The 16,454-nt window shown below is 33.8% G+C and overlaps 1 protein-coding gene across 2 annotated transcripts in view; it reads right to left on the bottom strand.

Annotated features, from left to right (window-relative positions):
- Window positions 1–481: 481 nt before the first annotated feature.
- Window positions 482–16,454, bottom strand: part of USP38 (ubiquitin specific peptidase 38) — a 43,512-nt gene continuing 27,539 nt past the window's right edge. For both annotated transcript variants that reach the window (XM_037740476.1, XM_017534443.2), the window contains 3 exons: window positions 11,604–11,710; window positions 9,099–10,458; window positions 482–3,646 (listed from right to left, as the gene is read on the bottom strand). In XM_037740476.1, the coding sequence (XP_037596404.1) occupies window positions 3,485–3,646; window positions 9,099–10,458; window positions 11,604–11,710 (1,629 nt within the window). In that variant the 3' untranslated portion in view covers window positions 482–3,484. The remainder of the gene's footprint in view (window positions 3,647–9,098; window positions 10,459–11,603; window positions 11,711–16,454) is intronic.

Raw genomic sequence — 16,454 nt, 5'->3', positions numbered from 1 at the left:
TAGCAGTTCCTAATAAGTTTTCTATAAAATGTGAATAACTTACTCTTCTCCACCTCAGGACTATTTAGTTTTAGAAATCTAAACTCTTTAGAAAAAATGAATGATGAAATGATATATAAACTATAGCATTTTCATGAGAGAAAAATATATAAATGTACAGTATTTTTGAAATACTCATTTTAAAAGTGTTCTTTATATGGAATATATTTTATGAAGTACACAATCATAGGAAAAGATAGACAGAGAATTAAAACCTGGAGCTAAGTACACAGCAGCAAAATGAAGACTTTCAGTAACTGGACAAATTATGCCAATTATTTTTTTCCTAAACTGTCTGGGCACACAATAAGCATCCAACCCCACTTATAAGAGAATAGCTTTAAAGAGGTAGTATGTTAAAAGAAAACAACTACCTTTGTAAATAATATTATGATACAAAGAACAGAACTAAAGAGAAAAAAACATGATTTAAACTTAAGACTTAGCTTGAAATATTTTTATTCTTTCCAGCTGTGCTGTTTGAACCTTTCACATGGACCCCCCAATACCTCTAGACATCATAATGGATTTTTATCTCTAAATCCAAAGGATCTACCAATAATTTAAGATATGGAAACAAAAGTCAGGGATCTCCAGGCATATGTTGCCCCACTTCTCTGATTATTTAGCTGGAAGAGAGGCAGTGGGAAGATGCTTGGAGAATGAGCTAGAATCCTTCCTCCAATTTGAGATATGTTAATGCTGTAAGTCAGAGTTGCATAGGCAACTGCTTAGTGGATAGGTTACTGGGGCTTGTTTGACATCATATATATTTCCCTCTCTGCATATTTCTAAACAATTTTTTACTTTTTTAAATGTGTCAATAAACATCTTTGAAAGAAACAAACTCAGATTTATAGTTTTTCATTTTTGCTAACAGTGAAGCCTAATGCTTCTTAGCAGCAATGAGCAACTTCATTTAAACTGATTACTTTGGACCAAAGGAAAGACAAACAGCAATTGTACACTACTCAGTCTTCAGAATCAAACCTCACAACAGTATTTCCTAGAATTGGAGCTAAGTACAAGGGTTAGAAATACAGGAGAAATAAAAAACCTAATATGACAAATAAATCTGTAATGAAGTAACAGGGATCTGTTAGAATCAGAGCAGTCCTGAGTATTACCTTACTAAAAAAAGTTCAGCTGCATAGGTTTTGAATGAAGCTTCTGATTATTCTGGTTCCACATATGTTTAATTCAACAAATAATTTAAAAGGTTACTATATTTTTAATGTTAAAAGGAAGTCTTCAAATTTTTGGTATTGGTATAAAGTTATCATTTGAATACTCTCAGTTACTATATTCAGTCAGCTTTCCAAATCCTCAGGCTCTGTATCTGTGGATTCAGACAACTTTGGATAGAAAGTTTAAAAAACCAATAAATATTATAAAGGATAATACAAATGAAAAAACAATACAGTGTAACAACTACATAGCACAATGTAAGTGCTATGCAATCACATCTAATCATCTAGAGATTATTTAAAGAATATGGGAGGATGTACATTGGTTATATGCAAATACTGTGCTATTTTATATAAGGAACTTGAGCATCTGTGGATTTCAATATCAGGGTATGGCGTTCTGGAACCAGTCCACAGCAGATACTAACTAGAATTCATTTTATCATTTAAAAAAGTCAATATATATTATCTTGATACATAAAATCCTTGAGAGACCTGATATTCACAGATAAAGCTGTGTAAGTCTAATTGCTTTTATGAAAGTTCCTAGAAGCATCTTAGCCCAGTATCAATCTACCAAGTATTAAATGACTTTACCAATTTCAATAAATGCCAAGACTGACAATAATCTGATCATAAGTTACTATTAAGTGGATAACTGAATACACAGGGTAGTTCAGAAATTCACTATTGGGAATGGAAGATCACAGAAGAGCATGATAACTGGTTCATTCATTTATAAGGAGGAGAACCTTGATTAAATCTGCAAATAATTTTCAGTTTTTAGTCTAACCTGCTTTCCTAATCTTCCCGGTGACTAGAAACAGGTTAGGAATGGGAGGTAGTGGAATAAACATGAGGATTTCTGTTTTTTAACCACTTCCATAAAAGCTTGGGAAAAAGATAAACTCCAAATCACCCAAGAACATTCTTTCCTTAAAATGTTTTCAAAATAAATGAGACCAATCTTTAGAACAATGCACAACTGTGGATAAGTTAAAACCTTTAGGAAGGGGGATAACTGGGATAACTCTTGAGTACTGTATAATCCAGACTCAGGAGAAATGACATGTTTCCAGTTTCCTGGCAATAGAAAGTATAGGAAGGTAGGGTTTGGCATTTTAACATTTTATCTAAAACTGTGAAAACAGAAACAAATGTGCAAAACATATGACTGAAACAAACAAACAAAAAACTCAAATGTACAACTCTAAAAATATGTGATCAATGTTTAATATTCTGAGGCATAAGTAACAAAATCAAGAAAGATTTTTTACTTAGCTGGATTCATTTACTCTGAATTCTTCTGAGAGTTAAAAATGAACTATCACACTCATTGATTTAGAACCATCAGATTTTACTTCTGGAAAATCTAATTCCTTTCAAAAGTTATAATTTTAATGTTAGCACAAAAATTACTTCCTAACATTTCATTTTTAAAAAACATTTTGCAGCCAAAGATTCCTATTTTTGAATTACAGTACTGCAAGGCACATACAGAACTCACCTCCTTCAAAACACACAGAAGATATACTCCCTGAAATAGAATTTTAAAATCCTTGAACAATTAGAAATACTACAAAGTTAGCATTTTTTAGGTAAAAATGTTGCTCCTACAGGATCATGCAACTTTCTTAAAATCAATTCAGCACATATGTCTAAAGAATCCTTTTTAAAAACATTTGCACTTAAAATGCAGATACAGTGATGCTGAAGACACTAAACAAAAACTGAAAAGTACGATATCTTGATAAATTTTGTTATTGCCTTCTTTAGAGATTTTATCATCTCTAGTTGATTTTCAAAGACTTGAATTTAATAATGGGGTAATTACACAAGACATAAAGGATTTTTTAAAAAACAATTATTTTCTTACCTCTAGCATCAATTCTTTTATAAAGAATGCTAAATAAATTACATTTTTTGTTCAGTAAAACTGAAGATAGACCATTTAAATGCTTCTACCAAATTTAATGCAGCTTAATTAGGGACCGGGTACATATTTTCTTCTGAACATTTTTGGTCAAGCATGTCTAACCATAAAAGCAAATGGAATTTTAAGAGGTAGATTTTTTTTTTTTCCATGATGCATTTTGTTAATAAATGTGTCAAGAAAATAAAAACAAGCACTGAGCGTGTTCTCTTGAAGTGTAAGGGTCTAATGAAAAATAAAAGATAGATATTTGCTATAGTCTTGACATTTTAACAGTCATAGTATTAGACTTTTCGTGACCAGTGCATTTTGGACTCTCTAAGGATCAAAATACGAGTCTGCCAACTGTATTAAATCCTCCTCCGCCCCCTCCACCAGTTGGTCCGCAGCTTCCTGGTGGGTCATTGTCATCAAATCCATTGGGCCGAAATGAACAAGAAGCAGATGAAGCTTGTAGGGCTCGGGCTCGAGCATTCAACTCTTGCTCCTAAAATTAAAAATAATTTTTATAAAATTAAAATGCTAAATACAATGGATGGTTATATCACCTACAGAAATATTTTAAACTACGTTAATCCTTATAAGCATTCTTCAAATCTTAGTACCTTTGAAATTAAAGCACATAAGAAAAAAAATTTCTCTAAGAAAATATTACAGTTCCTGCAACACTCTCTAAAACATATTGGAATAGATTGTTTTCTAGTATATTTAACATAGAATTCAAAGATTATCACAATAGATTATTCTCCAGCAATTGAGGCTATTTTGGAAGTGGGTGATAACAGTTAAAGGTATGGATAAAGGAAGAAGACTGAATTTTTTTCTACCCTTTCCATAGACTATTTCTCAATAAACAATAAGACTAGTCTCAAAAAACACTGACAAGTAAAATGAAGCCTACCTCCTTACAGTAATATCTAAAACTTTTCCTTATCTGGAAAACTTTTATCAGAAATCAGTTATATTCATCTAGATGCCAGGCATATATTAGGTACTCAATAAATATTAATGATTTTAGATTAGAATAGTATTAGGGTGCTTAGCTTCACAGGGGGCAAATGTGAATAAATAATGGCAGATTCATTTGGCAAGGTGTACAACTGTATTCTAAAACTGGAGACCCACAAACTCTTTGGAAAATATGCAAAATATTCTGGCATGTGCCTATTTTTCTGGGAGAGGATCTACAGATTTCAAATGGAGTTGGTGAAAATAAGGTTTAAAAGTTACTGGTCACAGGATAACCCTGAACTTGTTAGCATAAGCAGCCTGAAGGGCTTCTAAAATACAGTTAACATTAATAACAAAAATTTTATTATTTCAATTTTTCAACTTAATGCCTAGTGACTTTGTTCCACCTGGCAAGGTAATATTATTTTATAATTTCTAGCTAAAATGATTTAGTCAACTATTCTTCCCCTTTCACAAAATGCTCAAATTTTCATTGTGAAGAAAAGACCCAGGCATACCCTAATACTTATCCCTCACATTATGGATACCTTATTTTTTCAGTGGAATACTGGACCTTCTGTTCAAGTCTCAGTACACAAAATCATCAAGAATCACCTATTTCTATGGCTGAAAGGGACCTTTGCTAAATCCTTGTAACAAAGTGGCTTAACTAACCAGTCTCTGATAGGGCTTTTAAAACTTAATTGGCAAAATATTTCTGAAAAACATCTTTGTAATCTACTGCGTCATTTACATTTGTAATTGCTGGCTCTTTGGTATAATGTCTACCTACACAGTATTTTTAAGGTGATATATATATTAATTTATCCTTTCATCTATAAAATTAAAGAATTACAAATGTTTTACAGATTTAAAATAAGTGCCATAAGTAACATCAGAAACAGACACACAACCCCCGCCAATCCTCATTGTTCTAGCTCTCTAATGTATTAAATTATCCAAACAAGCAATGAAACTATGACTCTGTATCTGAGAAACAATACACGGTTTCAGATATATAGATGATGTTCCCTAATAAATTAAAACTTAACAAACATGTAAGGTAGAGCTCAAGAAGTTCAGCCTGAACTTCTGCTACTAAAAAATATGGCAAATTTTGCATAGACATTTTTATACAGTGATTCCCTTTCAGAAACTATGTCGAATGACATAAAATACAAAATTAGTAACTCCATTGCATCTGTACCCATGAAACCTATATTGTATTTCAAGATATACAGCATCCCAAAAAAGAAATATTCCTTTTCTGCTTTATTATTTATAGAAGTATACGGCTGACAGAAAAAATGTGTGGTATTCTGTTTTCTGACAATAAACTTAGACAGTGGATAAAAATAGGAAAAACTGTCTTTCATTTTACTTAATATAGGTAACAACATTGTATACAATGCCAAAATTATGATTATCATAGAATGTGTAATTTATATCAAGTACTAAAGTTAATTCTAATTTCAGTAGACTACAGGTCTAGTCACAGAAAAGTTACTGCTCCTTAAGACAAATAATTTTCAATATATCTCATTCAAGTAAAACTGTTGGCATTAATCCTTTTATTTTTCTTTAAACTGTACACATATGTATATTGAATATACTCTTCTGAATGTATGAAAAAGAAAAAAAAGAAGTTAAACTACCACTTCCTTCAAAGAAACAAAGGAAAGAAATAAAGCAAGAAAAGATGGGAAGCGGTCTGTGGCTGATGCAGGATAGATGGGTGAAGAATCTGGACAGTGCAATGATGATGCATTACACAATCTCTCACTGGATCCTAACCAAAGGCATAGTTTTTGTAATCCAGACACTAAAACAATAGTGATACTCCTAATGGAAGCTGGACTGAAGGGAAATAAATATATGAAGAAAAAAACCCTTTCAAAAATTTACTTCGAGATTCACAATTTGTATTGTTTTCTCAAATGTCAGGCAATGATACACAGAGTAGAAAATGGTTTGTCATAAAAGATTTTTTGCCTAGGTTTTTAAAAACTACGGATCTTGCCAATACTCAAAAGAGCAACATTTTCTAACACTTGTATATCTGGTTGTGGCTAGGTTTAAAATTGAAAAATAAAATACTAAAATTTAAAAATGAAATCCTAAAAAAAGCTCCTTAAAATTGTCACAAGGTGAGTTTCTCTTGTGATTATGAAACACTAAAATGAAAGCAGCTACCACGATATGAACAAAAATGGTAGATTAGCAATACTGTTTAAGAGCAGAGGAAATAAAAATGTTCACTTCACATCCTTACTTTTACTATTTAAGTTTTTATAACTGTTTTATAAATAGGTATACTGCTATTTCTTAAAGCTATAGTACAGACATAATAATCTATTATGAAGCATGACATATTTTTATAATTGTATCTCAAAAATGGATATAAAAATGAAGATAGTAGCAAGAATGAAAACACACACGTACATGATCCATGTGTTTAAAACTAAAAAGTGATAGCTGAAAACTGCTGTATACACAACCTCAACACTATAGTTTCCAATTGCCTGGCAATTATGAGCACGTGTGCATTCACATAACAGAATAAACAACGTAGTCTCTTATCATGCACTTAAAATACCAGAATGATCTGATTAAATGGTATGAAAAACTTCACAATTTAAGCCTTTATCAATCACTGTTTTTAAAAGTAAATAGGCTGGACACAGTGGCTTATGCCTGTAATCCTAGCACTTCGGGAGGCCAAGGTGGGCAGATCACTTGAGGCCAGGAGTTTGAAACCAGCCTGGCCAACATGGCAAAACCCCATCTCTACTAAAAAGACAAAAAAATTTACCAGGCATGGTGGGGTATGCCTGTCATCCCAGCTACTTTGGTGGCTGAGACCTGAGAATCACTTGCAGTGAGCTGAGATCGCACCACTGCACTCCAGCTTGGGTGACAGTGTGAGACTCTGTGTCAAAAACTAAATAAATGTAAATAATCACACTCTTAATTATACATTTCTAATTAAGAGTTGATTATTGGGCCACATGTAGTGGCCCACCACTTTGGGAGGCTGAGGAAGAAGGATTGGTTGAGCCCAGGAGTTTGAGAATAGCCTGGGTAAAATAGCAAAATAGTCTTAAATTTTTTTTTTTTTTTTTAAATTAGCCAGGCATGGTGACATATGCCTGTACTCCTTAGCTACTCAGGAGGCTGAGGCAGGAGGATCACTTGAGCCCAGGAGTTCAATGCTACAGTAAGCCACAATCATGCCACTGCACCTCAGCCTGGGTGACAGAATGAGACATTTTCAAAAAAAAAAAAAAAAAGAAAATTGAATATTTATTATTATATTTTGCTTTCAAAGGGTACTCTGATAATGAAACTGATTTACTACCTAGTCTTAATACACATAGATACCTTAATGAAAAATTTGGCAGTATCTTTTTTTGCACTAAACAACTTGTCAATATGAAACTTAAGATCGAATTTAGAACTGCACAACACTGAAAAACTGAATTAACAAAATACATAATGCTTTTTCTTTATAATAAAGTTACATAAGAGCCTTAAAATAATAATGAAAAGATGGTTCCTCATGCTCAAATATTGCATAATCAGAAAGTAACGGCCTAAACTGCAAGATAAACTGGAAAATCACTTAAAAGCTAAGCTACGAACAAGTGTTGCTCTGACTATACAAGCATTTGGGATTCTAATCAGAGAAATGAGGGTAGTTTTTTGTCTTTCAAAACCTGTATTTCTCCTTTGACAAATATATTTCACTCAAACACTGATACATAATCATCTAAAAGTCAAAACTGTAATAGGCCTTGTATCTATCTTTTATATTATAGAAATTTTCTATTCCAAACTAACCCTTTCCTCCTCATTCCACCTTTTCAAACTTCAAGAATCGTGAAGATCTAACTAGGGCTTATATGATATCTAGGAAGAACACAGTTGAATATATTCTATTTCTAGTATGTTGATCATAAGCCATCTGACTGGATGTTAGAGTCTTCAGTAGTTAATCAGTTCAAACAAATATTCTGATTTTCGTTTTTATTTTCCGTAAAGTTAATTTTTGTGTGTGTCACGCAAGAACATTGCTATACTTCTTTAAAAATGTGTCAGATGAGTATTTTATAATGCAGTACACTTGAAAGCTTTTGAGAAAATTTCCCTCTAAAAATCAGTATTATATTGGCTCACTTCTTACTCTGTCTGTATTTTTTAGGAGTGACATTCAAACACAAAAATTTTAAAACATACTCATTAAAACTTGAAATCACTTGGACTACCCAATTAATATACCTAGAATTTCACCTGTAATTTACTGTTAGCTCTGTATATTGAGAAATTGGTAAGCTTCAAAAAAAAAAAAAAAATTCTTTCAGCAAGACTTTAACTTTTTATTAGCCTTAACTTAATAAAATCACGAACTTCTTGAAAGAAGTATATTTATGAGTAAATTTATCTCACATAAAAACATTCCATGGCTTTTATTTACAATTGTATTATCTCCTTGGTTTTACTGCCCACATCCTCAAAGAATATGAATATCTTTTCTTTACATAATCTACCTTTTAGTGTTTTTTTAATCTTATCCACCTAAATATCAATAAATGACTCTTAAAATATTTACACAAAGGTCTTGCAGGTATAAACACCACATTTAGCAGTTGCTTCCCCTGGTGGGTGAAGAGGGAGGATACGTCCACTTTATTAAACTTTCTATATTTCTGTATGGCATGATTTCATAATGAGCCATCGTTTGCAATTAACACATAAAGTGTTACATTCTGCATTACATCTAATTGCCACTTTTCATTTAAATTAAGTCACAATATCAGAAAGTAAAGCAATTTAATTTTACAGGTTGAGAATGTCATATAAATCCAGAATCAAATTTCAGAATTTCATAAAAACTTATCAGTTAGATTTTAAAATTAGGGTACTCATTTAACTATCTGTTAATTATTTAATATTTTCCACAAATAATAAAGCTTATAATTCCAACTTACCTGTAAATATAGTTTATTGTCTTTTGTTATAGCATCCATAAGTTCTTTCTGTAGAGGTGGGTCTCCATTTATCCAGAGTCCACTGGTTGGGTTATTACCACTTAAACCATTAGTACTATTCTGTTTTTTATACAAAAGCACATAAGCTGTGTCCTTTGGAAATCTACTCGTAATTTTCTGGACTGACTGAAATGAAGTAAATGTCACTCTACTGTCATTAAATAAAAACCATTCTTTTGACATTTCTTTATTTTCTAAATCCTGTTCGATAATTGCACTGGGACTATCTCTCCCTAGTAAATGACTCTGGGAGGATGCTAATGCCAGAGCTTCAGATTGGTGGCACATCTGATATGAAGACTCTGTACTTGTGACATTTCTGGCATAAGAATAGTAATGGCCACTTTCAGAGGATATACCAGAGTGAACCACAACAGAACTTAATAGATAGGGCACCAATTTTGTGCAGGAAGCTTCATCAGTCCCTGAAGGCTTTAATTTTTTAGCAAGGTTCTCACTAATATCAGTGAAGTCAACATCTACAGACCAACTTTCTGACAGTGAAGAGAAAGAAGTAGTTCTTTTAACTGGCAACTCCAAAACCAGTGGCAGTGATACATTGTCTAAAATTTTTCTTCTCACATGGTACTTCTGATCATATGAAAATCTCAGGAGAGTAAGAATAAGGTATTCCGGTTCCTCCGTGATTTGCATAGTTTTCTCAGCATTCTGCAGAGAGGCACAGTTTCCACAATAATATTGGTTATCACCAGTAAGAATCTCTGGAGCCAAAAAATAATTTAGTAAGTCAGTTACTGAAGGTGTGGTTTCACCTCCTGTTTTCTGAGGTACACCTTTATTAACAAGAATCTTGTTAGATTCATTAGGGACAGAAGTGTTTTCAGAACAGTAAAACTCATCGGGAGGACTGCCTATGGTTCTTTCATTCACAACTGAGTCACAGATAAAGGCAGCTGTCGTTGGATTATAAACTACTGGTTCTTCTGAAGGACTGGGTATAGTGGCTTGCATTAGACCACCATCTTGTGCACTGGGTGATGACGCCGTATCTTGGAAAGACATGTTTTCCAAAGAGGAAGGACAAAAGGCAAGAGAAAGATCTGTAAAGGCTTCCACTTTTTGTGAGGTACTCCTGCAGTTCAAACAACATATGTGAGTTCGTAGTTTTCCTCCAAACATTTTTTCTATTAAAGTCTTCTCACTATCACTTGTACAAGGGGTCTCTGTTAGTACAGCTGCTTTACTAGTTACTTCCTGTAAAGAAGTTTCACTACATTCCAGAATTTCAGAAGCCTTGTGTGAGGACTGAACTCTTAAGATCTTTTCTTCTTCATGGAGCCTGCAGGAGAGTATATCATTATATAGTTACTTAAATTAACTTCAAATGTCATTTCTATTTAAAAATATTAGTGGCTTCCATAAACTGTTTTAATCAAATTTAATGCTTAAGATAAACAAATCAGGTTTTATTCCTGTTTTAATTAAAAACAAATTGAACAGTTTGAGAATGCAGAAAAAATAGCTAAGTGGCTATTACTAGTCTATATTCTCATTACACCTTCTTCATACTGCTACTTAATAGAACTTATTACATTACAGTTAATTATAAATGTTCCTTAACTGTCTTATATATCTGTCTTCCTGACATCTCACAGAAAGTCAGGCACAAAGAAACCACTGAATAGATTCTTAGCTGAATGGAAGGAAAGCTACACATACCAAGCCCAAATAACTTCATTCCACACAGTAGAACAAAGACAGGAAGATAACAGATAACAGGTTTTATTAATTAAGTGGTCAGGTGACAATAAAATATATCAAACCCATACAATTATGAAATAGTCTAAAAGAGTGGATCTTAAATTTTTTGGTCCCAGGACCCCTTTATACTCTTACAAATAATTAAAAAACAAAGAGCTTTCCTTTATATAGGTTATATCTATTGATATTTACTGTCAGAACTGAGAAAATAAAACATTAACATTTAACAATAATAAACCAATTATTTAATATTAATAACATTTTAAAAATGAAAAAGTTATATTTTTTAAAACAAAAAAAGCAAGAACGGCAGTGTTTTACATTTTGTAAATATTTTAAGTATCTGGCTTAATAGAAGACAGCTGGAGCCTCATATGTCTACATTCTATTGTTATATGTTTTTTTGGATGGAGGATATAAAGAAAATCTGGCCTCACACAATTATGTTGTTGGAAAAGAGAAGACCTCACAGACTCCTGAAAGTGTTTGGGAACCCGCAGGGGTCCTTGTATCACACTTTGAGAACAGCCGGTCTCAAGGAAGAAAATTCAAAAAAGAAAACAAATTAAAAACAAAAGAAAACATAAAAAAAATACAAGAAATGCAATGGTATTTTAAAGAGTAACATTTGAAATATGTTTTTAAAGGTAAAAACAATATTAAGTAGAATTAAACTGTTATGAAAGACAACATTCAAATCATGATTTTAAGAATACTTTTTACCTGTCAAGGAGAAATCTGAGGTATTCAGAACAGTCTTGCTGTGATCTGGGAGTAAACCAAGGAGGTCTGGAAGCCTCAAAGAATATCCGAGGTGCATATGCTTCCCTCTTTTGATGGCAGTTGAGAAAATATAAGGAAGTGATTCTTATAGCATGAACCAAGTAACTGAAATCTTAATATACAGTTTTTAATAAAGATTATTTAAAGTTACATTGCATCAGCCTTTACTAAAAAGTACCAGATATAGCAACATAGGGACAGGTAAAATTATTTAGAAATAAAATTAGGTAATTTTTAGCCATAACTTGAGGAGAATTAAGAGCTACAGAAACTTATGTGACTTGCCCAGGGTCATAGAGCTAAATGAGTGGCACAGGGCATTAAAGTAGAACCCATGTCTACTTTACTAAACCCAAAACAGTATATATCTGCCTAGGTATACATATATACATATGTATTTTATATATAATAAATACAGACTAGTGATAAAGTCTCTCTTAAGTCTCGATATAATGCTCCTGGTATCATCCCTCTATGATAGTCACGTGTTTGAGTCCACAATTTTTTGAAATATCAAATTAAAAAAAGATTAATATATATTTTATTAATGTATATTTTGAACAAAGTAATAAGGGAAAAACTCTATATAGAGTTATGCATATCCACATGTTATAAATGTGCAGATTGTGAGTTTACTGGTTAGGGACCCTTCCTAATTTTTTTTTTTTTTAAAGTATAGAGGCAGTGTAAACTAGTGATTAAATGGTGGACTCTGGAATGATCTAGGTTCAAATCCTAGATTTTTGCCATGACAAAAAAGAACTGAAAAGGCATCTAAAAGATGTAATTATAAGTTGGAACTTCGGAATTCTCTTACATTTTGATTATTTGTGGCATATAACGATGAAGTTCTCAGTTAAGAAAAATGTTACAGTAAAAAGGAATGAACAAAGTCTCCAAGAAATATGGGACTATGTGAAAAGACGTAATCTATGTTTGATAGGTGTACCTGAGTGTGACGGAGAAAATGAATCCAAGCTGGAAAATACTCTTCAGGATATTAGCTAGGAAAGTTTCCCAACCTAGCAAGGCAGGCTAGTATTCAAGTCCAGGAAATACAGAGAACACCACAAAGATATTCCTCAAGAAGAGGAACGCCAAGGCGCATAATTGTCAGATTCACCAGGGTTGAAATGAAGGAGAAAATGCTAAGGGCAGCCAGAGAGAAAGGTCAGGTTACCCACAAAGGGAAGCCCATCAGACTCACAGCAGATCTCTCAGAAGAAACCCTATAAGTCACAAGAGAGTGGGGACCAATATTCAAAATCCTTAAAGAAAAGAACTTTCAACCCAGAATTTCATATCCAGCCAAACTAAGCTTCATAAGTGAAGGAAAAATAAAATCCTTTGTGACCAAGCAAGTACTCATAGATTTCATCACCACCAGGCCTGCTTTACAAGAGCTCCTGAAAGAGACACTAAACATAGAAAGGAACAACCAGTATCAGCCACTCCAAAAACGTACCAAATGGTAAAGAGCATCAACACAATGAAGAAACTGCATCAACTAATGGGCAAAACAGCCAGCTACCATCAAAACGGCAGGATCAAATTCACACATAACAATATTAACCCTAAATGTAAATGGGCTAAATGCCCCAATCAAAAGACACAGACTGGCAAATTGGATAAAAAGCCAAAACCCATTGGTGTGCTGTATGCAGGAAACTCATCTCATATGCAAGGATACACAAAGGCTCAAAATAAAGGGATGGAGGAAGATTTACCAAGCAAATGGAAAGCAAAAAAAAGCAGGAGTTGCAATTCTCGTCTCTGATAAAATAGACTTTAAACCAACAAAGAGCAAAAGAGACAAAGAAGGACATTACGTAATGGTAAAAGGATCAATGCAACAAGAGCTAATGATCCTAAATATATATGCACCTAATACAGGAGCACCCAGATATATAAGGCAAGTTCTTAATGATTTACAAAGAGACTTAGACTCCCACACAATAATAGTGGGAGACTTCAACACGCCATTGTCAATATTAGACAGATCAGCAAGACAGAAAATTAACAAGGATATCCAGGACTTGAACTCAGACCTGGACCAAGCAAACCTAATAGACATTTACAGAACTCTCCACCCCAAATCCACAGAATATACATTCTTCTCAGCACCACATCGCGCCTACTCTAAAATTGACCACATAATTGGAAGTAAATCACTCCTCAGCAAATGCAAAAGAACGGAAATCATAAGAAACAGTCTCTCAGACCACAGTGTAATGAAGTTAGAACTCAGAATTCAGAAACTCAGAACTGCACAGCTTCATGGAAACTGAACAACTGGCTGTTGAATGTTGACTGGATAAACAATGAAATGAAGGCAGAAATAAAGATGTTCTTCCAAACCAACGAGAACAAAGACAAAACATACCAGAATCTCTGGGACACATTTAAAGCAGTCTCTAGCGGGAAATATATTGCAAGAAATGCCCACATGAGAAGCAAGGAGAGATCAAAATTTGACACCCTATCATCAAAATAGAAAGAGCTAGAGGAGCAAGATCAAAAAAACTCTCAACCTAGCAGAAGACAAGAAATAACTAAGATCAGAGCAGAACTGAAGGAGATAGAGAAACAAAAAACCCTTCAAAAAATCAATAAATTCAGGAGCTGGTTTTTTGGAAAGATCAACAAAATAGACCACTAGCCAGATTAGCAAAAAAGAAAAGAGAAAATAATCAAATAGATGCAATAAAAAACGATAAAGGGGATATCACCACAGATTCCACAGAAATTTAAACCATCATCAGAGATTATAACAAACAACTCTACGCACATAAACTAGTAAACTTGGAAAAAATGGATAAATTCCTGGACACTTGCATCCTCCCAAGCTAAACCAGGAAGAAGTCGAAACCTTGAATAGGCCAATAACAAGGTCTGAAGTTGAGGCAGCAATTAAGAGCCTACCACACAAAAAAAGCCAAAGTCCAGATGGGTTCACAGCCGAATTCTACCAGACATACAAAGAGGAGCTGGTACCACTCCTTTGGAAACAATTCCAAACAATCCAAAAAGAGGGAATCCTTCCCAAATCATTTTATGAAACCAACATCATCCTGATACCAAAACCTGGCAGAGACTCAGCAAGAAAAGAAAACTTCAGGCCAATATCTATGATGAACATAGATGTAAAAATCTTCAATAAAATACTGGCACGCCGATTGCAACAGCACATCAAAAAGCTTATCCACCATGATTAAGTAGGATTCATCCCGGGGATGCAAGGCTGGTTCAACATACGCAAGTCTATAAACGTAATTCACCACATAAACAGAACCAAAGACAAAAACTACATGGTTATCTCAATTGATGCAGAAAAGGCCTTTGACAAAATTCAACAGCACTTTATGCTAAAAACCCTCAATAAACTAGGTATTGACAGAACGTATCTCAAAATAATAAAAGCTATTTACGACAAACCAACAGCCAATATCATACTGAATGGGGAAAAACTGGAAGCATTCCCTTTGAAATCTGGCACTAGACAAGCATGCCCTCTCTCACCACTCCTATTTAATATAGTACTGGAAGTTCTAGCCAGAGCGATCAGGCAAGAAAAAGAAATAAAGGGTATTCAAATAGGAAAGCAGGAAGTCAAATTGTCTCTGTTTGCAGATGACATGATTGTATATCTAGAAGACCCCATCGTCTCAGCCCCAAATCTCCTGAAACTGATAAGCAACTTCAGCAAAGTCTCAGGATACAAAATCAATGTGCAAAAATCACAAGCATTCTTATACACCAATAGCGGACTTAAAGATAACCAATTCTAGAACGAACTGCCATTCACAATTGCTACAAAGAGAATAAAATACCTAGGAATACAACTCACAAGGAATGTAAAGGACCTCTTCAAGGAGAACTACAAACCACTACTCAAGGAAATAAGAGAGAACACAAACAGATGGAGAAACATTCCATGTTCATGGTTAGGAAGAATCAGTATCGTGAAAATGGCCATACTGCCCAAAGTAATTTACAGATTCAACACTATCCCCATCAAGCTACCAATGACCTTCTTCACAGAACTGGAAAAAAACCACCTTAAGCTTCATATGGAACCAAAAGAGAGCCCGCATAGCCAAGTCAATTCTAAGCAAAAAGAACAAAGCGGGAGGCATCACACTATCAGACTTCAAACTATACTACAAGGCTACAGTAATCAACACAGCATGATACTGGTACTAAAACAGAGCTATAGACCAATGGAACAGGACAGAGGACTTAGAGGCAACACAACATATCTACAATCATCCGATCTTTGACAAACCTGACAAAAACAAGCAATGGGAAAAGGATTCCCTGTTTAATAAATGGTGTTGAGAAAACTGGCTAGCCATGTTCAGAAAGCAGAAACCAGACCCCTTCCTGAGACCTTGCACTAAAATTAACTCCAGATGAATTAAAGACTTAAACATAAGACCTAACACCATAAAAACCCTAGAAGAAAATCTAGGCAAAACCATTCAGGACATAGGCGTAGGCAAGGACTTCATGACCAAAACACCAAAAGCATTGGCAACAAAAGTCAAAATAGACACATGGGACCTAATCAAACTCCACAGCTTCTGCATGGCAAAAGAAACAGTCATTAGAGTGAATTGGCAACCAACAGAATGGGAAACAATTTTTGCAGTCTACCCATCTGACAAAGGGCTGATATCCAGAATCTACAAAGAACTAAAGCAGATTTAAAAGAAAAAAACAAGCCCATTCAAAAGTGGGCGAAGGATATGAACAGACACTTTACAAAAGAAGACATATATGAGGCCAACA

This window comes from Cebus imitator, unplaced genomic scaffold, assembly GCF_001604975.1.
Source record: "Cebus imitator isolate Cc_AM_T3 unplaced genomic scaffold, Cebus_imitator-1.0 Scaffold4, whole genome shotgun sequence".
Taxonomy (NCBI): Eukaryota; Metazoa; Chordata; class Mammalia; order Primates; family Cebidae; genus Cebus; species Cebus imitator.
The sequence above is the reverse complement of the archived record's forward strand: the minus strand, read 5'-3'. Positions and strand labels throughout refer to the sequence as shown.